The 25,582-nt window shown below is 51.7% G+C and overlaps 1 protein-coding gene across 3 annotated transcripts in view; it reads left to right on the top strand.

Moving 5' to 3' along the window:
* Positions 1 to 24,906, top strand: part of NOS2 (nitric oxide synthase 2) — a 32,226-nt gene extending 7,320 nt beyond the window's left edge. For all 3 annotated transcript variants that reach the window (XM_054689024.1, XM_054689023.1, XM_037492608.2), the window contains 22 exons: positions 1,884 to 2,046; positions 3,244 to 3,335; positions 4,511 to 4,652; positions 4,746 to 4,885; positions 5,408 to 5,582; positions 5,665 to 5,766; positions 8,435 to 8,629; positions 9,940 to 10,022; positions 10,363 to 10,507; positions 11,402 to 11,506; positions 12,403 to 12,452; positions 12,794 to 12,968; positions 13,736 to 13,868; positions 14,730 to 14,808; positions 15,570 to 15,751; positions 18,019 to 18,182; positions 19,253 to 19,460; positions 20,979 to 21,066; positions 21,496 to 21,617; positions 22,034 to 22,182; positions 23,062 to 23,256; positions 24,457 to 24,906. In XM_054689024.1, coding sequence (XP_054544999.1) covers positions 1,884 to 2,046; positions 3,244 to 3,335; positions 4,511 to 4,652; positions 4,746 to 4,885; positions 5,408 to 5,582; positions 5,665 to 5,766; positions 8,435 to 8,629; positions 9,940 to 10,022; positions 10,363 to 10,507; positions 11,402 to 11,506; positions 12,403 to 12,452; positions 12,794 to 12,968; positions 13,736 to 13,868; positions 14,730 to 14,808; positions 15,570 to 15,751; positions 18,019 to 18,182; positions 19,253 to 19,460; positions 20,979 to 21,066; positions 21,496 to 21,617; positions 22,034 to 22,182; positions 23,062 to 23,256; positions 24,457 to 24,576 — 3,007 coding nt within the window. In that variant the 3' untranslated portion in view covers positions 24,577 to 24,906. The remainder of the gene's footprint in view (positions 1 to 1,883; positions 2,047 to 3,243; positions 3,336 to 4,510; positions 4,653 to 4,745; positions 4,886 to 5,407; positions 5,583 to 5,664; positions 5,767 to 8,434; positions 8,630 to 9,939; positions 10,023 to 10,362; positions 10,508 to 11,401; positions 11,507 to 12,402; positions 12,453 to 12,793; positions 12,969 to 13,735; positions 13,869 to 14,729; positions 14,809 to 15,569; positions 15,752 to 18,018; positions 18,183 to 19,252; positions 19,461 to 20,978; positions 21,067 to 21,495; positions 21,618 to 22,033; positions 22,183 to 23,061; positions 23,257 to 24,456) is intronic.
* The last annotated feature ends 676 nt before the right edge of the window (positions 24,907 to 25,582 follow it).

Raw genomic sequence — 25,582 nt, 5'->3', positions numbered from 1 at the left:
TTCCATTCTAGACCTGGAAGTTCTTGCTGGCATTTGGAAGGCAGTTGGATGGGTGTTTGCCCCAGAAGCTAGAGAATGGCTCTTGGTGGCTTGTTCAAACCCAATTGCTTCTTACAGAAGGCTGTCCTGTTTTCATGGTCACAATACCTGGGATATAATCTCATACCTGGGGCTCCCCAAGAGGTCCTAGGGGTGTGAATAGCAAGTAGCAATTCACCCCCACAATTCTGCTAGTGGCCAAAGACATGAAAGCAGGTGGGTTCCATCGTCTTGTGAATGAAGGATCTATAGTTAGAAATTGTAAATTGCTGAATGTTAAGTTCAAATCTAGTTTGCTGATGCCAAGAGCTGTTCTCTTTTCAGAACTAGTTCTTTTTTCAGAACTAATAGGCATTTTAGCATTTTTAGTGCCTCAGAAATGTGACTAACAGAAAAGAGTGGTAAAATAAAAAACTCAACAGGAATTGAGGGAAGATGTAAAAATAATCCTTTCTTATAATAGACGTGTGTTAGGACCAAGTGTGTTTGAGGCATCGGTGTTTTGGTGATGGCTACTGTTTTCACATTTGGATGGGGGATGTTGGAGGGTATGGCTATAAGCTTTGTTAGGGAAAGAGGACAGGGGTCTGGTGGGGTGGGGGGGGGGCGCAACAGCAACCATCACCCAGCAATTCCTTGTGCCAGGAGTGTCCTTGAAGATAGTGCCAAGTGTTTTGTCTTTGTGCCTTTTTTTCTTTAATCTAGGAAGAGTTTGGAGGCACTCTTCACCCACAGAAAGGCATTTGTTCTGAGTTGTCCACTCTCCTTAATCAGTTCATTCCTTAAATAGTTTTGTTTGTTGCCATTTCAAATGTCTTTGGTGCTGATTGGAAATCTCAAGGTTGCAGTGTGTGTGTGTGTGTGTGTGTGTGTGTTTCAAAGCTTTTCTGACTGAATCCTTCACTGCGGGATAATTTTGAAGTCTGAGAGGGAGGGGAGAAGATGGCTTAGAGATACCATATGGGCTGAGCGGAGGTTGAGAAACAGTGCGATGTAGAAATCCCATAATGCCGGCCCCGGATGTGTGGGGCTCTTCCAAAGCAGGCCCCAGGGCCCTGCAGGTTGAGGCATGAGAAACTGACCCTGTCCAGGCCTGACCAGGGAAGTATGGGCAGGCCCTCGTCAGCCCCAGGCTTGTATTCCCCTGTAGGGTAAGGTGGATGGCAGAGAGCCTGGCTCTGGCACCAGGGCGGTCCGAGTCTGAGTCCTGACCTCGCTGTTCATTACATCATGTCCCGTGCCTGATACTTAACCGCCTATAGCCTTGCTACCTGGCCTATAACCTGGTCACAGAAATGCTTTCCTCACAGACTGAGTTAGGCCCTGACTGAGAGTAGCTGTTGTCCAGTACCTGGCTCATAGTGGCACATGGAACTGCCATGGCAGGGATTGGCTCATCTGTTTCCCATAAGAAGGTGTACAGGTGCCCCTGGCCGGGAGGCAGATTGTGGCTGTGGCTCAGTAGGTAGAGGCTCCTCTGGGTCTAGGAAGTATCTGAGAGAGGTTGCCCCCTGGCGTGTGCCTGCCAGCAGAGATGACTATGAATAGCGAAAAAGCCCCTGGTAACACAGGGCTTAGGACCAGCCACGTGACTGCTGCAGGTCCCTAAAGATGAGAGGCAGGCTGTTCAAAAAACGATCGGGCAGTTCAAGACAGCGATGGTGGAGTGTTGAGCTCTGGGGGGCCATGTCACACAGCGGTGAAGCTGCTCTGGAGGGGAGAGCCTCTGCAGAGACCTCATGCCCGCCTGGTGTCCTATTTCAGTTCCTGCTTCTGTGGATTGAATCAATCCCCATTTAAGACCTTCTCATTGTTGATCTTCCTGATGTCTTCCTGTCCTCCAGGGCAAAAATAGAGGAACATCTGGCCAGGGTGGAAGCGGTAACAAAGGAGATAGAAACAACAGGAACCTACCAGCTGACGGGAGATGAGCTCATCTACGCCACCAAGCAGGCCTGGCGCAATGCCCCCCGCTGCATCGGGAGGATCCAGTGGTCCAACCTACAGGTGGGCTTCGTCAGACCCGGGTGGAAGCTGGAGGTGACAGCCCCGGGGTCAGGTGGCCCGAACAGCCAGCAGAATTGTGCCCGGGGGTCCCCAGCCTGAAGCCAGACCCCCAGGCTCTCTCTTCACATTCCTGAACACAAGATGGGGCCTCAAAACTCCCACCCCCCCCTCCCCCAGGCCTGGAACCTGATTTCAGCACCAGGATTTCTAGCTGACCTTTCTCTCTTGTGTTAAGTTTGGGAGACTAAACAGCAACTTTAGACCAAAACAATCTTCTTATTGTCACTGCGACCCTGGTGCTGCAGGGAGGTTATTTCCTTCGTGTTAAATAACAAGAGTGCAACTGAGTTAATTTTAAAAATCTCATGATCTAATTGGCTTTGTTAAATGATTCATGAAACAGGCAGCACCTTCCCTAGCAATTAGAAAGGCGGTCCAAAGAAGGAAAGGTTTTTATAGAGGGAAAGATAAAAGAGGGGGGAATCATTTCAGGTTAAGATAACCCACCTGTGGGAATGGATAAAGGTCTTGTGGCACATTATCTCGTCTTTTGGGGAATGGGAAAAATTACTTCATACGTGCTGCCCAGAAAATTCCATCCTGATCAGTTAGGATGACATTCCTGGGAGAGGTGGAAATGCAGTTAGGTTAAGTGTTCAGTCTTGGTGGGCTTAGCACAAGCACCTCCATTTTGGGCCTGTCATTTTCTTTTTCACACTAACATATTTAAACTCTTAGCTCTTTGAATATATTTTCTTTGTCCGAGCAGCTTAGGTCATCTTTACATTGGGGTATTACTTATTGTTGGATAATAGTGAAAGCACTTGCACAGACAAATCCACAAGCCATATGCCGATGAAACCAACTCTAATTACAATACAGTACTGGAAAGGCTGTGTGAAATGTGCTTGTGTTGTAAAGGAGGCTGGGGCTATGGGAATCTTGACTTATGGTGCTTGAAAATCAGGTTTTCTTAGGATTTTGGATTTGCTAGGGTCTCCTCAGGGCACTGCTGGGGCTCTGGGAGAGCACAGGATGGGTGAGATGGTCCAGGTCCGTGCAGCAAGGAGGTTGCACTCCTCTACCTGGGGCTTTGGGGACGAGGATTTGGTCTGCTTCTTCTGTCCCCTGTGGCTTTAACTTTGAATCAATGCAAGGCCTCTGTCCTGGTGGTCCCTGACCCATGTCTGTATGCAGGTCTTCGATGCCCGAAACTGTTCCACTGCCAAGGAAATGTTCGAGCACATCTGCAGACACATTCGTTATTCCACCAACAATGGCAACATCAGGTGGGTGCACCTTCCTCTGAGGCCACAGTAGGGGTGGTGGCCCACCCTGTCCCCAGTCTCAGCCAAAAGATACAGCTGGGAAGGCATCTCTGCATCGAGGAGAAAGCAGGGAGAAGGTCTCAGGTTTCGTTGGAGAGCCTCCAAGGGCTTAGCCTGCTCACTAGCCCATCTCCTTGGGTTCCTTCTAGTTGATATCACCTGGAAGGGATGGGGTAACTTTAAGAAGTAACTTTTTTTTTTTTAAAGATTTATTTTATTTATACAAGAACCAGGGTACAGGCCAGATGCGCGGGAGGGTGAGAGGATTCACCAGAGACAGAGTGGGGAGCAGAACAGGCAGACTGATGAAATACACTGCTGAGGGGAGCAGCGGGTGAGACAGGAGAGGTCTGCTCTTATGTGGGTTGCTCCGAGGCCAGCTGGGATCGAACTGGTGTGCAGAGGCTGTGGACAGCTTCACAGCGCTGCGCTCAACCGCCTGTGCCACCAGGGAGGCCCTAAGAAGTAACTTCTTAAAGGAGTTACTTTAGGACCCCCTAAAGTAGTTTTCTTTGAGGGGCAAGAGGCTGATTTCCCAGAAGATGACCCCACCATGGTGTTTTCTTAGAGATAAGAGAATCACTTCTCTTGAGCACCCATCCCTTGCCTCACCTTCTCCTACCCCAGCCATGGAGGTCAAGGCTGATAGGACTGAACAGCTCATTCAGTTATTCATTCATTTTTTTTGTTCAACAGACATTCATGGGGATCTACTGCAGACCAGGCATGGGAGTGGGGTGGAGGGATACAGAGGTGAATAAAACACAAAGATGTTTCTAGCCTTCTTGAACCTATGTTGTGAACTAGATCAGCATCCAACTAACTTGACTGCAGGGAAAGAAATATGATGCAGCAAGAGGAAGGGCTATGGAGGGTCTGCTAACCCTGCCTGAGGGATGGGGAGGCCCTCGCAGAGGGAAACAGTCCCTGTGCTGGCCCTAAGGGAAGGAAGGAGCTGGAGGGAAATGAAGAAGGGAGAACATGTGTCACCAAGGGCAGCAGGTTATGCAAAGGCCAGTGGGAGCTTGGCATGTTGGGATGCTGCTGCAGGAGCTGAATGGGGGAGGCCCACAGGGGATGGCTGGGAGCCCCCACTGGATCAGGTGGTGAACAACACTGTCCTTGATTTGGGGCAGGTCAGCCATCACGGTGTTCCCCCAGCGGAGCGATGGGAAGCACGACTTTCGGGTCTGGAATGCTCAGCTCATACGGTACGCCGGCTACCACATGCCTGATGGCACCATCAGAGGGGACCCTGCCAGCTTGGAGTTCACCCAGGTACCGGATCCACCCTCTGGGGGTGACAGAGTGGAGCCCAGAAGGGTCAAGGTGCCTGGCTCTGTGAACTCACTGGGCGTCTCCTACCCGCAGCTGTGCATCGACCTAGGTTGGAAGCCCAAGTATGGGCGCTTCGATGTGGTGCCACTGGTCCTGCAGGCTAATGGTCAAGACCCTGAGCTCTTTGAAATCCCACCTGACCTTGTGCTTGAGGTGTCCATGGAGCATCCTAAGTAAGTTGGTTGAGGGTGTCAGGGGTGTGTGTTAACATGCATGGCCCCCTCCTTTCTTAAGTGAGACCAATCCTCAGGCGCCTGCCAGGACCACCTCTCCCAAAGCCCAGCTGATATCAAATGATGCCCAGAAGGGCTGGCCGCAAGGCCTGCCTAGTGACCTGGTACAGCAACTCTGCATTGCATCTCGGGCCCCAGCTTTATGGGGAAATGATGATTCTGAGGAAGAACTAGATTTCTTTACTGCTGTGTTGGAGTCTCAACATTTAACTCAGGGTCTGTCGTGTACATGAGGCTTAATAAATGTTTGCATAAGTGAATGAGGCTTAATAAATGTTTTCATAAGTGAATGCATAATGAATGAACGTGCCCAGTTCACCTCTCCAGATGGGATGACCTTAGAGATCAAACCTTGGAAGGGCGTTTTCTTTCTCGACTCTTTCTCTGAAGCTTTTTGTTGGGGGGCTTGACGGTAGGCAAAAGTGAAAACTCTTACTGCAGCTGGCTCTTTCTCCCTGCCAGGTACGAGTGGTTCCAGGAGCTGGAGCTAAAATGGTATGCCCTGCCTGCAGTGGCCAACATGCTGCTGGAAGTGGGTGGCCTCGAGTTCCCGGCGTGCCCCTTCAATGGCTGGTACATGGGCACAGAGATCGGGGTCCGGGACTTCTGTGATGTTCAGCGCTACAATATCCTGGAGGTAACTGGGACCATTCAGCTGAGCCAGCTAGAGGGATAGGCATCCTAAAGCCCACCTCACCCCCATTTCTCTGGTTCTGCAGGAAGTGGGCAGGAGGATGGGCCTGGAAACACACAAGCTGGCCTCACTCTGGAAAGACAAGGCTGTCATCGAGATCAATGTTGCCGTGCTCCACAGTTTCCAGGTGTGTCTGGCGTATTGTGAGTCTGAAGGCTTTCCATTAGGTCATCTGGTGCAACCTCTCATCTCATGTTCGATTTTCCCCTTACAGCATTGTTCATTTATTCATGCATCAAATAGGTATTGAACGCCCAGTCACAGTGCTAGGGGTTAGGGATACATCAGCCCACTCACTCACTTTAGGTCAACTTGAATGCTTCTAGAAACAGGCCACCCCTTGTCTCCCATGATAGCTGGAATTCTTGCTGCTTTTCAACCTCACCAAGATGGTTCCCACCTCAGGGCCTTTGCATATGCTTTCCCCTCTGAGCACTCTTCCCACAAATCATCCCATGCTTGGCTCCTTCCCTCACCCCGTTCTCAATTTGTCACCTCCTCGGAGTCCCATTCCTGACCACTGCCTGTAAAAGGGTGCCCTCGCCCCACCTCCATCCTGTCTCTCATTCCTTTAACTCTGTCCTTATTTTTATTCATAATACTTATTAATTCCTGACAGTATATAGTACGTCTTTCTTGCTTCATTGTGGTGTTTCTCCACCAGAATGTGAGCTCCATGGGGTGGGAGCCCTGTCTCTCATTCACTGCTCTCCCTCCAAGTCTAGAAGTGTGTCTGGCCATACTAGCCTTCCCCCGAAATTTATTGGATGAATAAATGAGCACCCCAGCATACAGCAGGGGTTGCCTTTGCTTCCCTGTCTGATTGATAAGCCCCCTACCCCCCAGCTTTGCACACACCCGCAGTTCCTGTGTGGGATTGAGCCCTCTCAGATTCATCTGCTGCTCTTATTCATATAAATACTTCCTTTCCCTTTGGGAACAAGACATGAGATGTGTGAAGACATTGCTTTAGAAACTGGGACCATCTCCACAAAGCTGGCAGATGCCCTGGAGGCCGGAACACGGGCCAGAGTCATTCATTCCCTCAGCAGTTTTATCGCACGTTTTCTATGTGTCAGGCACGTGCCCAAGATCTGAGCGGTGAAGAGACAAAGTCCCTTTCCTTGTGGAGTGACACGGGGAGTGGACATTAGACAGTCACCCAGTAAACACGTTCACACACTGCTCTCCAGGGCTGGTCACCCCATAGGCAGGTCACGTTGTGCTGGGTGGGGTGAGGTTCTGAGATGAGACGGAAGAGCTCAGAGGCCCTGGACCACAACCTCCTGACTCTGGGGGCTCTGCGCAGCCCCCACACTGGCAGGATGTGGATGTGTTCCAAGAGGCTGCTAATCCTCACCGCCCTCCCTGCCCCTCCATTGCGCGAGTCTCCAGGACTTCCTTGTCAACCTCCTTCAGGATAAACTTCAAAAGGCTTGGCCGTCTTTCCTTGTCTGTAAAACAGGATAATGACATTACCTCCCTCGCAGGGTTCTAAGAATGAAATGAAAATGTAGGCAAATGTTTAGCTGTGCCGCCTGCCCCGCTGTGAGCACTCAGTAAGCTTCAGTGTTGTTCTCATTGCTTATCACTGTTACTATCTTTATCACCTTAGCCTCGGCTCCTGAGCTTAGATCTAGGCTGGCATCCGGGAGTGGCGGTGTGTGTATCCATGAAATTTGAGAAGGTGTGACTGGGCCTTCTGGGCCTCTGTCAGCTGGCTCTTCATGTGCTTCTGGCCTTGACTCATGCCGTGTCCTCCTTCGGGATGCCCATCCCTGCCTAACTTGGACCTGTTTCTCAAGACAGCTCCTCTTAAAAGCCATCTCTGCCAGTCCCATCTTTCCAGCAGGCCTCTGTCTGCGCTAAGCCCCGTCCTCTGCCCTCACCTCTCTATATCTTCCATCACCCCACATGAACATGACTGGCTTTCCTCTGCTGCCCCGAGTGACAACATCATTTTATGAAAAGAAGAGCCCATTTCTTTCACTTCCATCATTCCTGTGCTTCAGTGCCTGGCAGATAGAAGTGATAATAGCAGTGGACTTTTATTGAGCATGGCCTGCTTTACTCGTATTAACTCATTGCAGTCTTTCAACAACCTCAGGATATAGGACCTGTTACCCATTTTACAGATGAGGAAACTAAGGCTTGGGGAAGTTAATAGTGCAAGGTCACATGGCTAATAAGAGGCCAAGGTTTGAACTACTCACATTAAACAGGGAGGTCTCTTGACCTAAGGAGTTGCCCCAGACATTGAGGGGTGTGGCTGCCATTGCTGGGTTATTGCAGGAAGGCTCAGACCCACTGGCTTCTAATTTTAGGCCATGGGACATGGTGGTGATTTGTCTTCTGTGAATTGTGGTTTCCCTGGGGCATCAATACTCCTCACAAATGTCTAGTTTCTTCTTGGCAGAGAAAGCCTCAACCTTGGAGAAGACTCCTGGAACTCTCTCTCAATAAGGGGCCAAAAGACACTGAGCTTTGGTTTATCAGCTTCCAGAGAGCCATTTGTTGGGAGTTCAGGGAGGCTTGTAGTCCTGGCCAGAGAGCCAAGGGGAGGCCACCATGTGACCAGTGGGTTGGCCGTGACTGCAGTGACTTTTTGGCCTCCTTCAAGATGCTCTGAAAGTGCCTTTCACTTGGGTGTTTTCAATGAGAAGGCAGCCAGGAGGAGTTGGTCTCTCACCTTATAGATTGCCAGGCCTTCCCACAGTCCATCCGGAATCTTGCAGGCCACAGGCCACCCTCCTGATTTCCTCGCCCCTTACCATCAAGTGCTCCTTCTTATTTAGAAGCAAAACGTGACCATCATGGACCACCACTCAGCTGCAGAGTCCTTTATGAAGTACATGCAGAACGAGTACCGGACCCGGGGAGGCTGCCCGGCTGACTGGGTTTGGCTGGTCCCCCCAATCTCTGGGAGCATCACCCCTGTGTTCCACCAGGAAATGATTAACTACGTCCTGTCCCCTTTCTACTACTACCAGGTAAGAGAGGGGCTTCCTCTCTTCTGTCTCGGAGGCTCAGTGGTGGAAAATGTATCATGCACGTGTTGGGGGGTTTGCATGTGTGTGACGTGCTGGTGTGTGTACCTGTGCACACTCACTCCTACAGGACATGTGGGGGAGGATCAGGATCACCATACTTTTTTTTTTAAAGATTTATTTATTTATTATTTATACAAGCACTGGGTACAGTCAGAAGAGCGGGAGGGTGAGAGAATTCACCAGAGCCAGAGCGGGGAGCAGAGCAGGCAGAAGGACCGAAGTACACTGCTGAGGGGAGCAGCGGGAGGCAGGAGAGGTCTGCGCACCATGGGGGACCCTCCTCCGGTGGCCGGGGAGCAGCCGGGGATCGAACCGGCGCTGCAGAGGCCACGGGCAGCTTCACAACCCAGCGCTCAACAGCTGCGCCACCGGGGAGGCCCTCACCATACATTTTTAATGGTTTTTAGGTTTCATTCAGGCTGCTGAGCAGCTTTTGTCCATTTCCATTAGAGAGAGAGTTCCTTAGAGAATAAGGAAATGTCTCTTATTCTTTGCATGGCCCGTTTCTCTGATGGGGTTGATATTTGAGGGTGGCCACCTTTGTGCCTACCTTTCCAGAAGACCATAAACAATGACAGGGACACACCTGAGAGTGATTCTGCCACTTCTTCGCTGTGTGATCTTGAGTGGGTCATTTTACTCTCTGACCCCTAATTCATCTCCCAACCCTAAAAGGATGGGCATTGAGTCCATGACAGGATGAGGGGTTGTGAGGCTCACGTGAGCTATATGTAATGGCTGAGCTGGTGCCCAACCCAGAATGTATTTAGTAACCATTATCTATCAAAACAAGTTCATTTTTTTTTTTTATCAGAAAGGATTTTGGTTTGGTTTGGGGATAAATTTTCTTGCTCTAAAGGTGTTGGCCCTGATCAGCTTGTGCCTGTTGTCATAGCTCCTTTTACTCCCAAAGGTATCTCAGTTCTGACTACACATTATATAGTTTTCCTTGTAGTAAGCCACCTAAAACAAGAGAGAAGGGGGGCCTCTTTGCTCCAGGGGGGACATTAATGAGAATATAACCAACCACCTATCAGGTACAGACTCTGTGCTGGACACTGGAGCTGCAAATCTGGGGAGACAGACACTGCTCCCCACCCCATCCCCACATGAAGTTCTCCCAGAGACTTCTGTGAGGTGGGGGTGGGGACATTCCCCAATTTGGGAACACACAAATGGTTCGCTTGCTTCTGCATAGCCCATGCTGAGCCAGGCCCCACCTTGCCTCACATCTGCCTTCTTTTCTGAAGGTGGACGCCTGGAAAACCCATGTGTGGAAGGACAAGAAGCGGAGACCCCGGAAAAGAGAGATTCAGTTCAAAGTCTTGGTTAAGTAAGTGGGAGTGGCCAGTGTTGACACCTGACCTGCAGCCCTTCCTCTGGTCAGCCTCCTCTTCAAGGACTTGAGTGCAGGGAACAAAGAGAAAGGTGTTGGCTGTGGATTCTGGCTCCCACCAATCTGGAGGATCCCCTTTGCCATGGGCCCGAGTGTGGGTTGAGTGGGCGAGTGGAGGAGAAGGGTCATTAGTCACTGCTGACAGCTGGTGAGACACAGGGTTACTTTCCCCTCAACTTGCCTCATTTTAAACGCTGTCCACTTCCATTCTCCTGGACCACCATTTTCCTCTGGAAGATTGCCTCAGCCCACAGTATCTCTCTGTCTCTCCCTACAGAGCTGTGTTCTTTGCCTCAATCCTGATGCGCAAGTCTATGGCGTCCAGAGTCAGAGCCACAATCCTCTTTGCAACTGAGACGGGAAAGTCAGAGACACTGGCGAGGGACCTGGGGGCTTTGTTCAGCTGTGCCTTCAACCCCAAGGTAGTCCACTCAGCTGGTGCCTGCCATTTTTCTCTGCCTGTGTGCAGAGATGTCTGGGAAAGTGAAAATGGCTGCTCTGCTTCTGGAGGCCTCAGAGCCGGATTAGTGCTGATGAACATTGCATATATGTGCTTAAAGGGTAGACTTGTGTCCAGGAATTCCTAAACTCACACAGCAAGTAAGTTCCTCATTGTTCCAGGGAACATGGTTTGAGAAGCACTTTCCTAAAGAATCCAAACCTCAACATATATGAGCTGTGTTAGATGAATGTTATTCACCTTCCTGCACCCTGCACCTTGAACGCCCCTGGTACAGGGTGCAGTGCTAATGTGAGGGGGAGCAAAGGATCAATAAGACAAATAACACAAAACCTCAAGGGTGACTGACTCCTCCCATCAGTGTAGGACTCTACAGTGTAGGTCTGCCTGGGTAGAACAGCGGCCTGGGTAGAACAGCGGCCTGGGTAGAAAAGCGAGGAAGCAACGCATTTCACTGGCATTTGCTTCAGGCAAAGTGTTTGGGTTCTGAGGGGCCAAAGGCATTGTTAGTTTGCGCTGTTGTGCGGTTGATGCCATTTTTTATGGAAAATATATCCACACACTCAGACTTCCAAAGGGTGTGTGTGACAGCGTCTGCAGTATTTGGGAGGAAGCATCCCCAAGGCTGGCTGATGTGTTTGCTGTGGGGCTTGAGGGGAGAGGAACATCAAGAGGATGTGCTGGTTTGACAGGTTAAGTGCTCCCCTCTCAGTGCTGGTTGGAAGAAGGGGGTATAGAGATGATGGAGGGGGCTCTCAACCTGGGTGGGGTGGGGAGGGAAGCCCAGGGAGTCTGGGGCAGGCAAGCAGTCCCAGGTGGGAAGCCGAGGGCTGATGTCCACCCTGGGCACCTGTAGGTTCTCTGCATGGACGAGTACCAGCTGGACAGCCTGGAGCAGGAGCAGCTGCTGCTGGTGGTGACAAGTACATTTGGGAACGGAGACTCCCCTGGCAACGGAGAGGTGGGTGGCCAAGGTCCCAGAGGTCTGGGGGCTCCAAGAAAGGATTTGGGGGATTTAGCACATTCTAAGGAAGACACTGGGGGCGAGTGCTCAGAGTACGCCAGGCCCTCTTATCTGCCATCACCTCCCTCATAGTCATCACCATGTGCCAGTGCCATCTCTCCTACCACATTCTTAGTACGCTTCAGTAACTTGATCTACCTTTTTGAATTTAAACATTTTTTATCACTCTCACAAATGGAAAGCCAGCAAAAAGTAAAACTAAGAAAAGCCAAAAACAAAGTGAATTTTAGGTAGATACTGTTGCCTATCCTGGCTTTCTCTTTGTTTTTTTAAAAAAGCAATAGGCAAGCACTTAGAGGTGTGTAGTCTCAGAATGAGTCTGAGACTTTCTTCCTAACGTTCTGAAGGATACCCTCCTCCCCAGATGACTGCGACAGGAATAACCTAAAAATTACAGAGAAGAGAATACTTTACTGACGTGAGATTTGATACTATTTCTGCTGCGTCATGTACCACCTACAATTACCTTGACTTCCTGGAAAAGCAGCTTATTTCAGAAAACATGGGACCAGATGTCACTCTCACCAGGTTCCAAACAAGAAGAGACACTTGTGTCCCACCAAGAGACCCTCTGCAGATGCTCTGCATAAGGCAGGCCCCCCCACCTCTGCCAGGACTAGATGGCCCCCCTCAAGGGGCAGACTCACATGAATTACTAAGACTGAACTCGTCCCTGAGTCCCAAGCCAGGCCCCACCCATAAACCAATTTCCATTTGTGGATCTAGAACCTTCTCCTGGCAGATGAGGTCAATTTATAAATAGGCCACCAGAAGAACAGAAAAAGCAATGCTGTCAATCCTGTCCTGAGAACTCTGGCTCTTTCTTTTTCTAGAAGCTGAAGAAATCCCTCTTCATGTTGAAAAAGCTCACCAACAAGTTCAGGTAAGGCTTTCCCCCTCCCCACTGTCTGAGCACTGCCTTGTGGGCCCAGACTCTGAGTCACTGGGGGTTTATGAGGAACTCTAATCGGAGATGTCCAGGACAGAGGGAGCCTGTCTTCAGATTGTGTCAAGGGTCAAGCCAAGGGCCTTTTTCAGGTGTGTAGGCCAAGCATGGGGCTGGTCAGCAGAGTTGGTGATAAGGCTAGAAGCTAGGGAGAACCAGAAAGGGGTGTGCGTGGGCCCAGCTGGAGGGGGCTGCCTTGGCCCGCCTCAGGAGGTGTGGGCGCTGGGTGGCACTTGCAGGGTTTGGCTCTCCAGCGTCTGGGTGTCCTCCTTGGGCAGGTATGCTGTGTTTGGCCTTGGCTCCAGTATGTACCCTCAGTTCTGCGCCTTTGCTCATGATATCGACCAGAAGTTGTCTCAACTGGGAGCCTCTCAACTCACCCTGACAGGGGAAGGGGACGAGCTGAGTGGGCAGGAGGAGCCCTTCCGCAGCTGGGCCGTGCAAACCTTCAAGGTCAGTTCACAGCCAGCCCTATCGCACAGACAGGGATGCTGTGGTGCATGGTTGCCCAGGACCCCGTGCCTGGCATCCTGTGTAGCACAACCCCCGCAGGTCCTGTAGGCATGGCCCGAGGTGTGGATCAGGCTGCGGGCCTGGGCTCAGGCTCTGCTGCTCTCCCTCAGGCCCCAGAAGAGTTTCGTTTTTCAGAAGGTGTCCCCTTGAGTGGGAGAAGGTGGCCAGGACACCTCCCTGCCTTCAGGGAGCGTCTGATTTAAGATCTTTCTTCCTCTGACAATCCAGGTCACCTCTCGATGACCTAGTCTTATTTCCCAGCCACAGAGAGTCTGGGGACAGGGACCACATGGTTCCTTGGACCTAACTCTGTGGGTCTTGATCACCCCGTGACTGGACCCCACTGAGTTAGAGATTTCCCCATTTAAGCAAAGCATCCCACTTCTCAGTGGCCCTGGGACAGACATGTTCCCAAGCCTAGGCCTCCCCCACATGATTCCATATCAGGAAGATGGAAGTGATCCAACCTACCTGATGGTGTGGACATGCAGATAAAATGAGACTCTGCTCATATCCACATTCACAATAATAGCAATAGCTATGGTGGGCCGAGCCTGGAAACTTCACATCAGCTCTGTCAGATAAGTGTGCTTAGTAATTATTTGACACACTAGTTCAATGGTGAGGATGTAAAAATGGTAGCCCCGGTGGTGGTGGTGTGGTGACCACGACAATGATGATGATCAGTCTGCACTCTCTTCTTCCAGGCAGCCTGTGAGACATTTGATGTCCCAGGCAAAAACCACATTCAGATCCCCAAGCTCTACACCTCCAATGAGAACTGGGACCCGCGCCACTACAGGCTGATGCAGGACTCGCAGCCCTTGGACCTCAGCAAAGGTGCCTGCTTCTCTGCACCACCCGGGGCTTGTTTGCCCTTCCTGCCTGGGTGGGACTCTGTGAGCCCTGAGCTGCGGTCAAGGAGACCCCGCTGGCAGATGCTGCCCTGAGGCTGCAGGCGTCTCTCTTGTTGCATTCAAGAGCCTGTTGGAGTGTAAGACTCACGGGCTTGCTTTGTGTCTGGAGGCTGTTTCGGAGGAACCTTGGGAGGATAGTGGAAAGAAAAAAGGTAGCTAATGCCAACTGAGGTATGCCAGGGTGCTGGGCTCTTTGCCCATCCGGTCTAAGTGAGCCCTGACACTCATCCTTTGAGAAAGCACAGAGCTAAAGTGCAGGGAGGTGAGGCAAATCACTAGCCTCTGGCCAGGTTGGGATTTGAGCTCCAGCCTTCCAGATCTGGTGGCAGCCAAGCATGCACCGTAAAGGACCCTTCGCGGAGGTAGTTCCAGCCACAGTCCATGAACTTTCAGCTCCATGCCCTCCGGATGCCATGACTCGGCGATTCTGCTTTCCTTGAGCACAAGTACAGGGGTCCTGCAGGTTTCCGCATGGATAGCACATCCCCAACTTCATCTGTGCTCTACTGTGCTCCCCAGTCATGGGGTCGTCCTGCATAGCCCCATGTTTGGGCATCTAAATTGCATTTCCCAATACCAGCAGCATCACAAGCACCCTCTGTAAGACTAAGGGTCTTTGTCTGTGATACAGAAACACGGGGGAAAGGAAAGAAAAGCTCAGAATCACCACAGAGGGACACCCCAAGGGTAGTGTCTGGGTATAATCACCTCAGACACGTAGAGGCTGCCTCCACCACCGTTTTAGGGTTACTTTGCCACCTCACCGTTTCTCTGTCCCCCACAGCCCTCAGCAGCATGCACGCCAAGAATGTCTTCACTATGAAACTCAAGTCGAAGCAGAATCTGCAGAGTCCAAAATCCAGGTAGGAGAGAGCACAGGGCTTCATGGATGATTTTCTGCAGGGTTTATTTTCAGGAAGGACAGACTGGAGCAAGTGGGTCTTTGAAAGGAGAGGAAAGAACTGTCCACTTTGATGAGGCTATTGGTAGGACCAGCCTGGCTGAACCCTGTGGCCATGGTGCCTTTACCTGGGCCAGTCTTCCAGCTTGGGAAGTAGGCACTCGCTTCCCTGCCTCTCCTTCATCACTTGACTCTTTCACCGAAAGGGCAGGCCAAGGGAAACTCAAACCATTTGGCTCTTTCTTAAGATCTTTCATGAAAAGTTTTGGCAGGAAAGGACATTTTCCCACCAGGGAAAGTGAGTATTGAAGGTTTTGTTTATCTGCTCTCCTCCACTATGCATTAGGAAAGCTGGTCTTTGTACCAGTGACAACAGGGTTTGTGCTGGGGACAAGGAAAATCTGTCCCAGCGCCCACATGTCTCTGAGTGGGATGCCTTATTTAGGCAGAGTCTGTGGTTAAGTCCTCAGGGGGAGGGCCCAGGAGGGGTGCAACCTCCCTTTCCCCATGGTTAGGCCACAGAGCCTGGCCAGCCTCCAGTCCTCTCCAGCACCCCAGCCCCAGGGGCTGCCTTGGCCCACGCCCTAGTCCAAGACCCACCCTCATGGGCCAAAGCAGGAAAATGGAAGGAGGGTGCATTTCCTGGGGAAATGGGCCCATCCGTCAGGGAGCCCTGAAGGAAATCCTGGTGTCGTCACCAGAGGCTTCTCTTCCCTCCTCCAGCCGCACCATCCTCCTGGTGGAGCTCTCCTGTGACAGCAGCCAAGATCTGAGTTACCTGCCCGGAGAACACCTTGGAGTTTTCCCAGGCAACCAGCCAGCGCTGGTCCAGGGCATCTTGGACCGAGTAGTGGATGGCCCTGCACCCCACCAACCTGTGCGCCTGGAGACCCTCGACGAGAGTGGTGAGCCCTCTGCACTACAGCCTCCCCCAGGCCCCAGCATCCAGCCCCACTCATAGGCCAGCTCTGAGCTGTGCTGAGAAGAGCTAGCTGCGTCCTCTGAGTGGGTGACTTCCTCCTGCACTAGAGCCACCTTGCAAGTAAATAGTCCTCGATATGCCAGCAGGCCAGCAAGGAGGATGCTTCTTTGGAGCAGTCTGGCCAATGCCAGAGGCTGAGAAGTCTTTCCCATTCAGTCTTTTGCTCATTTTGGCACTTTTTTTTTGTTGTTGTTGATTGGCTCAATATTTTTCAGTTGAAATTTTAACTTGTTAAACTATATGCCAGGCAGGGCACAGACTGCAAAACTGAATGAGACTCTGTCTGTCCTGAGGGAGCTACTACCTAGTAGGGGAGGCAGGTATGTGATAACATTTGCAAACATGTTTATAAAGAGAACAATACTTGCAGCTAGCGTTGTTGGGCAGTTGCACACATGTGTCCCCACAACAGACGTGTGTGCAGCTTGCTTGGTGACTGGCAGAGAACTGGTGGCAGCCGTGTGAAATGGTGAGCTCTGAGACTCGAGGCCCGGACCCATCACTTACTAGATGTGCAACCTCGGACATCACAGCCAAACCTCTCAAGCTTGGTTTCATCATCTCTAAAATAGAGACAGCTGAACTTGGCGTGGAGGGGTATGGTGAGGAGCAAATGTGTAGGTACATGGCAGCTTTCACCGTAATTCCTGGCACCATATAAATGCCAGAACGGGGAAATGTCCATTTCCCACAAGCTAGTGATGCTTTGTCCAGGTGAGAGAAGGAGCCTCCTAGATCCCAGTTGTATGACTTCACATTTCATAGCATTCTACTTTCTTTTTTTTTTTTAAGTTTTATTTATTCATGCATACAAGAACTGGGGTACAGAGCAGATGCGTGGGAGGGTGAGAGGATTCACCAGAGACAGAGTGGGGAGCAGAACAGGCAGATCGACTGAAATGCACTGCTGAGGGGAGCAGCGGGCGAGACAGGAGAGGTCTGCCGCACCATATGGGATTCTCGCCAGCCAGCCAGAATCGAACAGGCACTGCAGAGGCTGCGGACAGCTTCACAGTGCGGCACTCAACCACCTACACCACCAGGGAGGTCCACATTCTACTTTCTTGATGCTTCCCCCACAAAGGTCTCCTCTAGCCTCACCTTCCTGGGGTGATAGGGGATCAGATCTGAGCGGCTAGGAGAGTGAGCCTGCTCCTGGCCATCCCAGATGGGGAGGCCAAGCACCCACTTCCTGTGTTCAGGTGGGGAGCACAGTGCAGTGACAAACACAAGGAGAGCTGAACTCAGGAAATAACAGTCATGGCCGCCTGTGGGAGTAGCTCCCCACCTTGGCTTCCTCAGTGACGATGACACCTCCAGGGATTGTATCCCCCTAGAGAGAGCTGCCAAAAAAGGAAGGTGGGGGTCAGAGAAGCAGAGTCTACCTGGCTGTCCAGGAGAATGTGAGAAAACCTGAATCTCGGGGACCAGCAGACAGAGATGTCCCCTGACTATAGGGAGACAAACATGGCTCATGGGGCCTCAGGTCTGGACAAAATAATGTAATATTGCTATTTCTACCACATATCTATTGAGTACAGTTACCAGGCATTTTACCAGCTATTTTACATGCACAATTTCATTCAATACTCAGACAAACCCAGAGAGGCTGGTTTTGTTATGACATCCACGTCAGAGATGCAACCCAAGGCTCACCCAGCTAGTAAGCTGGGAGCAGTTTTGAATACATATTTACTGGCTCCTGGCTCTCTGCTGTGACTGCCCTACATACTGCCTCTTGGGACTCCTGGAGATTTGCCACTGATTGGGCTCCCCCAGCACCTCTTTGTCCATCACCCCAGAGAACTGCAGACGTGGACTTCTCTCTAAAGGAACAACTGGGGCATCCATTAGTTTTGGATGGATTTAGCTGCTGTGAGTCTGTTGTTCAACTGTGGGTGTCCTGTGAAATTCAGACCAGGGCCAAAGGGAGACTGGACTCCAGTGTGTGGTTAGTTTTGTATGATTGTGTCCACTTGGGTGCCCCTTGGAGGGCTGTTGGTCAGCCTTCCCTGGCAGCCCTGTCTCTGGGCATTGTCTTCTTCCTGCCTTTGCTGTTCTTCGTGCCCAGCCTCGGTGTCTTTGCTCCCTTACCATTGGAGGGTGGGAGGGTTCTGCCCCCAATGTCTCACCACCCTTTGGGAAGCCTAGATGGGGCCTTTCTTATACCCAGACTCCTTCTCTATTCAGGCAGCTACTGGGTCAAGGACAAGCGACTGCCCCCCTGCTCACTCGGCCAGGCCCTCACCTATTTCCTGGACATCACCACGCCCCCGAGCCAGCTGCTGCTCCGAAAGCTGTCACAACTGGCCACGGAAGAGGCCGAGAGGCAGAGGCTGGAGAAGCTGTGCCAGGTGAAGGCCGGGGCTGGTGGGAGAGGCAGGGACAGGGACTCAATGGGGGAGCTGAAGCCGAGAACTCTGTTTCAGCTTCCCGGGGGGGAGAGTCCACCCTGCTGCCCAAAGTGAGACTTGACACAGACTGATGGGACTGGTCCCATTTCTAGGACACATTGGTGTTGCATGAACTGAATATCTGTGCATGTCTGCGGGATGCATCTAAAGTGCACTTCAGAAATTAGCTAGGGAACAGCCCCTATATCTTGTCTGTTTATATGTTCCCAAAATATGGAACAAGCTTGGAACATAGGAAGTGTTGGCAGTGGATGGTGTCGATTAAAGGATAAATGAGCACAGTGACAGATGGGTAGTTGCACCAATTAGTCCATTCATTTATTAATGATTACTTACTCATAATAAATCATAATTGATTTAATTCATTATAATGACTTTATCATGAAGTGTAATAAATTAATTCACTACTTTATTTAAAATAATGCATTAATTGACCTTTCTAGGCCCAAATCTTTGCAAAGGGCATGGGACATCATTTTTACCTTCATCATTATCACTAATTACTTTGATTCCAGCCACCTCCTCTACATCATCCTTTGGCTGCACTGTACTAATTTGGCACATGTTTTCTCATTTAATTCTCACAACATTCCCATGAGGTAGGTGATGCTATCCTCATTTTACAAAGGTTAGTAATTGGGACAAAACCTCACAGTTAGTTAGGGCATGCAATTAAGATTTGAACCCAGATCTGTGTGATTCCAAAGACTTGCCCCAAAATAAAGGGTGAATTTGACTCCTGACCATGAGTTGCTGACAGTGAAGTACTAAGCACATAAGTTAGACAAATGCTACTCACTGGATTGAGTTCCTCCAGCAAAGGAACTATTTCCCCTCCAAGCTTGTCCAGTTTCAGCACCCTGGACAGTGCCTGGTACAGGACGTGTTTGTTGAGGGAATGAATGAATGAATGAATGAATGAATGAATGAGTAAGGACTGGGTTGTGTCAGCCTCTCCCCTCAGTGTGGGGTAGGTGCACTGAGTCCCTGACACTGCCATTGACTCTCAGCCCTCAGAGTACAACAAGTGGAAGTTCACCAACAGCCCCACCTTCCTCGAGGTGCTGGAGGAGTTTCCATCCTTGCGGGTGTCTGCTGACTTCCTGCTCTCCCAGCTCCCTCTTCTGAAACCCCGATACTACTCCATCAGCTCCTCCAGGGACTGCACCCCCACGGAGGTCCACCTCACTGTGGCTGTGCTCACATACCACACCCAAGGTGAGGTGGGGCAGACTTCACAGCAGTCCAACTCTGTGACTTATGGGTAACTGTTCAGCACCCCTGATCTCTGATCTTCTCACCAGTTAAGTGGGGGTGGTAGCACCTGCCTTACAGAGCTGTGGATAGTCAGAGGGAGTAATTATGAACCAGGCACTGAGCTAACCCTTTGGTATAGGTACTACCTGTTGGTAACCATGTGAGATGGGGACTGTGTGGATTTTACAGGTGAGGAAACTGAGGCATAGTGAATTGAAGCCACTTGTTCAAAGTCATACTCTTAGTAGGTGGAGAACTGAGGTTCAAACCTAGGTAGTATGGCTGCTGAGACCATGTTCTTAACCACCCTCCTCCACTCTGTTGTCCTACTATTGGGACAGTTTAATGAAATCAAATGTGAAAAGCACACAGTCCTTCCTGGAGCCCCATGACTCCAAGCCTTCCTGACAGTCCAGCCAGAACACAGGGGCGGAGCTGTGCTGACAGTGCATTCCTTCACTCACTCATTCAGTGACCACTTATTTCATACCTCCCTGTGCTTGGCAACTTCATGAATATAGAAATACAGCATACATAGCCACTGCCCTCGTGGAGTTTCGCATCTAGAGGAACACTGGAGAGAGTCTCAAAAAATAGGTAAACAGTTATCATTATTTGGATGTTAAGAGAAAAAGTACAGGGTGCTCTGAAGGCAGATGCTGGAGGTGGGCTGACAGACTGGGAGGCCCAAAACCTGTCCAGTTGCCCTTGGCTACTCCATGGCATGGCAAAGGCCCTGCCTTGTCCCGGTAACTGAGCATTGCCTTGGTTGACAATCTCGGGGGCTGGCCCAACCTTAGAACCCTTTGTGCTCTGTGAAGCACAGTCCCACAGTTTTTAAAAACTGGGCAGAGGGACTTCTCAAGTAGTGGAGGGCTCCTTTAGAGATGGGCCTCCAAGAAAGGAGTGTAATCCAGAGAAGCTGAGGTTTTCCCAAGCCAGGAGTGGCCACTGCAGAAACGGTGAGTTGTCAGTACAGATGGGAACACTCAGCAGCTTTCCTCATGTGGGGTTCCTACCAGCAAAGGCTGGACTTGTGGAGACACTCTATGCAGTGAGTGAGGTCACCCTGACAGGCCCCTTGTGCTGCTGTCAGTGGAGCTGTGTAGGGACTGGCTTGGTCTCTGAAGAAACTGTTATAAGGAACATCGGAGCTGGAGTCAGGGAAGCTTTGCCGAAACCTGCCTTTATCACCTCTTGGGTGACCTTGTATAAGTCACTTTCCTTCTCGAGACTCGGTTTCTGCAATGGCAAAAAGAGAGGCTTGCCCACTCTCTAAGTCCCTTTCAGCTTTACCAGCCCTGGGTGAATAGTGGGTAGATCTCAGTACCAGGAAGAAAACCAGTCCCCTCATTACAGACAGCAGAGTGTCTGGGCAGGCATTTGGAGGGGATGTGTGGTGTCGGTTGGGCCAGATGCTTCAAGTGTGGGCCACAGGAATGGGGGGCATTGTGGGTCAGGTTTGTGCTGTCCTTGCAGATGGCCAGGGTCCCCTGCACCATGGTGTCTGCAGCACATGGCTCAACAGCCTGAAGCCCCAAGACTCAGTGCCCTGCTTTGTGCGAAGGTAAATACCCCCACATTTTGTGTGACTACCAGTCCCCAGGATTCTTGGGTGAAATGGAGGGATCTGGGGCTTGGTGTCACTCTGTGTCCTTTGGCCCATAAAGAAGGCACTAGTTCCCTTTGGAGCCTCTCCGGCCTGGCAGTAGAGCCTGGTTGAGTCCCCAGCAGGGATAGAGGGGACAGCAGTGATGGGGTCCAAAGTAGGAGGCTTGGTCCTTTCTCAAAAACCCCAGGGTGAGGAGATGGTGTGGCTGGCCGGGGAAATGAAACAGTCTACAAGATGTGGAAGATCAAGTTTGAGCTTCATTCCTTCTCCACCCTCAACACCCTCCCTGATCCCAGACATACCCCCACCCACCCAGCCCTGTCCTGCACAGTCTCCCAGCCTGGGGTGTCTGCAGACGGGCCTCTCTCCTTCCGTCCCCTGCAGTGGCAGCAGCTTCCAGCTCCCCGAGGATCCCTCCCGTCCTTGCATCCTCATCGGGCCTGGCACTGGGATTGCCCCTTTCCGCAGCTTCTGGCAGCAACGGCTCCATGAAGCTGAGCACAAAGGTAGGGTTGGGTGCCCAGGGGGTACGGGTGGCCAGCGCCTGGCTGGGGTAGAACTGGAGCCTCGGGAGAGCTGGGCCACGGCCCCAGTTTATCTGGTTTTCTCCCAGTTTGCCTCGGTCAGTGGCCCCTGTGGGGCTGGAGTCATCTCTTCCTCCCGCCCACACTGGAGATGTCCCCAGACCTTTGGATCTCTGATAGACTGGATGAAATCCTGTCTCTGCACGCTTTAGTTGTGTGACTCTGGGGACCTGACATCTTGGGGCTTCGTCCCTCATCTGCAAGATGAGGGCAGTTCCTAGATAATGACTTATGGGGGCTGGAATGAAAATTCAATTTGGGCGCCAGCTTGTCAGGGTTGATCCTGGCGCGCCCTCTAGCGGCCCTCCTGGTAACTGCAGCCTGCCGGGTCTTCACAGGGCTCCGTGGAGGCCGCATGACCCTGGTGTTCGGGTGCCGGCGCCCAGACGAGGACCACCTCTATCGGGAGGAGGCGCTGGAGATGAAAAAGAAGGGGGTGCTGTTTGAGGTCCACACAGCCTATTCTCGCCTGCCTGGTCAGCCCAAGGTGACTGAGACAGCTGCTGGCGCAGTGGGCAGGGCAGTGCGGGGAGCTCTCTACCACCCCTCCCTTCTGAGTGGGCCTCTGCTTAGCGGGACAATGGGTGCGGTGGGCATTGTTGTCGGCTGCTCACTTTCACTCTTCCGGAAGAGCCATGCTCGGCAAGGTTCAGGGCTAAGGTCACACACTGGGTTTATCCCCAGAGCCTAGCCTGCTGAAAGTCCCAGGCAGCCCTACCCCAGCCACCAAAGCCCTGGGAGAGATGGTCCAGGCCACTTATGCTCAAGCACAGCAAAGCTGGAAGACTGCAGCTCCAGCCATAGCCCACTGATGCCCCCCCCCCGCCCCCAGGGAGCACTGTGCCCCATGAACCCCGGAAGACAGAACAGACTCTTGGGCCACCCCTGGTGAACTTGTCCCCAAAAGGCTCATCTCATACTCTGCTCTAAGCCCAGCGCTGGGGTCACTGTGTGGAAGGAGAGCAGAATCCCCACTGACTCCTGGATTTATGAAATTGAGGAGCCCGGACTCTGTGTCTGGCTCTGAGTTATAGTGGGGATCCCACGGAGGGTCTGTATTGAGAAGTTCCCTTTTCTGGGGTGGAGGCAGGTAGTGTCAGAGCCCTGGGCAGAGGAAGTGGCTTGATTGATGCCTTACTGAATCATGGTGACTTCAGAGATGATGTGGGAGCCCCACTGAATGATTTCTGTCTCTAGCCCTAATCCAGCCCTGGGCCAGGCATGTGCCCCTGTACCTCCTCATTCTGAGCCTGGGCCCATGTAAGGACCTGGCTTGGAGGGGGCTTCCCCTCAGGCACTGTGCCCCCTACTGCCTCACAAGGACTCCCAGTGCAGGGCCTGGATCTACCCTCTTCTCTGTCTTCAGGTTTATGTTCAAGACATCCTGCGGCAGAAGTTGGCCGGAGAGGTGCTCCGCGTGATCCATGAAGATCAAGGCCACATCTACATCTGTGGGGACGTGCGCATGGCCCGGGATGTGGCCTGCACCTTGAAGCAGCTGGTGGCTGCCAAGCTGAGCCTGAATGAAGAGCAGGTGGAGGACTATTTCTTCCAGCTTAAGGTATGGCAGCTGGTATGTGGTGAGGGATGCAGGTCAAGGCATAGGCTGGAAGTCAGGCTCATCATCCTGGACCCCAAAGGAGCCCTATAGGTGGCCGAAGGTCCGAGCTTGGTGGGCCCTAGGTCCGACTATACATCTCTCAGGTTGCCACCAGAAACTCTTTCTGTTGTTTCCATCTGAAGAACAGAAGCAAAGACTCCTGGTCTCCCCTCAAGTTTCCTTGCTCAGAAAGTATCTGTAGCCAAAGGCTTCAAAGCAGCAGGGATATGAACACCAGAGACAGCTGAATATTTATTGAGCATCTGCTGTGTGCTGGGAGATAAAAGAGTAGCAAAACAGGCCAAAAATTCCTGCCTGGAAAGCGCTTACATGCTTATAGGACTGACAAAACAAAACAAGTAAAATGTGTAGTGCTTTGGAGAAAAATTAACCAGGGAAACCGAACAGAGTTGGAGGGGTGTCACTTAAATGGGGTGATCAAGGAAGGCATCATCGAGAATGTGACATTTGAGAAAAGATCTGAAGGAGGTGGGAAGTGAGCCCTGTGGGTAGTGAAGAGAGTGAGAAGACAGAGTGCTGGACTGTTCTGGAGGGAGAAGCATGTACAAAGGCCCTGGCATGAGGCTTAGTCTGTTGTATTTGAAGAATAACCAGGCGATCACAGGCATTTCCCAAAATGTGCTCAGTGGGTTGGTAGATATTTGCCATGAGAAACATTTCAAGGAAGGTCAAAGACGTTTGGGACACGTGCAGCTGAGCATAGACAAAGCTGTTGCTTAATGCCAGACTTCCATCCTCTGCTCTGCTGTGTGCATCCCAGCCTTTGAAGACTAGCAGAAAGTGTGCAATAAATGTTTCCCAAACTTAGACCCCACTTTTTTTTTTTTTTAACATCAGAGCCCACATCTCCTGGAGCATCTGGCAGGACAAACCCTAGGCAGGCTTTACCAGGTTTTAATTCCCAAGATAAAGCTTGGGGAGATGGTGGTCTGCACCACAGCAGGTGCTGACAGAAATGGAAGCAATTCCAAGTGAGATCCAAGCATAACAAAGCATGACAGTTGGGAAGGCAAATTCCCTTGAGTGTGGGTATGATGGGGGAACTGGGGCCACCCCGGGGCCTCTTCCTAGCCCAGACCTGATGAGTGGAAGGTGGTTGGACCAGCAGTGCTGATGCATCTTCTCTATTTTCCCCTAAAGAGCCAGAAGCGCTATCATGAAGACATCTTTGGTGCTTTATTTCCCTATGAGAAGAAAAAGGGTGCAGCAGCAGAGCAGCCCAGTGACATCAGATCTCCCGCAGCCCACATAAGAAGTTGAAGTGCAAGCACGGGATTGAGGATGGCCACAGCTCTTGATGATCTGCGGTCACAGGAGTGGAGGGAAATTCCGTCTCTGAGTCTCACCTCTTTCTTCCTCTTACCTAAAATGCTTTACTTGACCTGCTACCAAGTAGCAGCCTGGACTGAGTGGAGCCTCCCCGTTTCCATAGAAACCAAATCTTCTGTGTCAGGCCTGGCAAGTGGGTGTGAGGATGGAACTGTCTGAGCGCACCGCCTCGAGTGACCGCCAGGGGGCGATGTCGCCCACTCTGTATATAGCTGCCCCCTGTACAGTTATTTATGCCTTGTATTAAAACCAAACAACAGAACCCAGTCTCTCCCAAGGACCCTTGGGCCTTCCCTGTCTCATTCCCGATGGAGGTTGTTATATGAAAGGCATTTTACTTTAACCACATTGATGTCTTAGGGGTGGGGTGTTACATAGAATGGGGGCTGGTGGTCCTACAACCTGGTCAAACGGGGCTTCCCACCAGGCCACGCTTCTCCCCACATCTGAAAACCCTTGTGGGGTCAGGAGCTGCAGGTCGCCCGCGGGGCGTGGCCGCACAGGAAGCCACGGCGGGGCACAGCCCCTGACCCAGCCCGACCTTAGACGCCAACATCTCTCCCTGGGCCAATCATGAGAGTTTGGCCAAAATGGTTGGGCGCCCGGTGAGGCCAGGCTGCCTTTCAGAGACTGGGCAGCAGGGAGGGCAATCTTCCTGAGGGCGGAGCCGCGTCTCCTCCAGAGAGAGCAGGGAGGACTCAGCAGGGCTGGGTGCTGGTCAGCTCAGTCTGGTCCCAGCTTGGGGTGGCTCCTGCTCCCCTGGCTTCCTGGCCCTTTCTCCCCTTCTCTGCCTCTCCCTCCCTCCTCTCCTGCCTCACCACCTGCCCTCTCCTTCCTCTCCCTCCTCCCTCCATCATCTCAGTCCCTCCCCTGCTCCTCACAGGCCCCTTCCTCTCTTCTCCCCTCCCTCTCCCTGCCTTACACGGCCCCCCCACCC

Source organism: Talpa occidentalis, unplaced genomic scaffold (genome assembly GCF_014898055.3).
Source record: "Talpa occidentalis isolate TD23 unplaced genomic scaffold, MPIMG_talOcc4v2.1 talOcc4.7, whole genome shotgun sequence".
In the NCBI taxonomy this organism is placed as follows: domain Eukaryota; kingdom Metazoa; phylum Chordata; class Mammalia; order Eulipotyphla; family Talpidae; genus Talpa; species Talpa occidentalis.
Note: the sequence above shows the minus strand (reverse complement) of the source record. Positions and strands in the feature narration are given on the sequence as shown.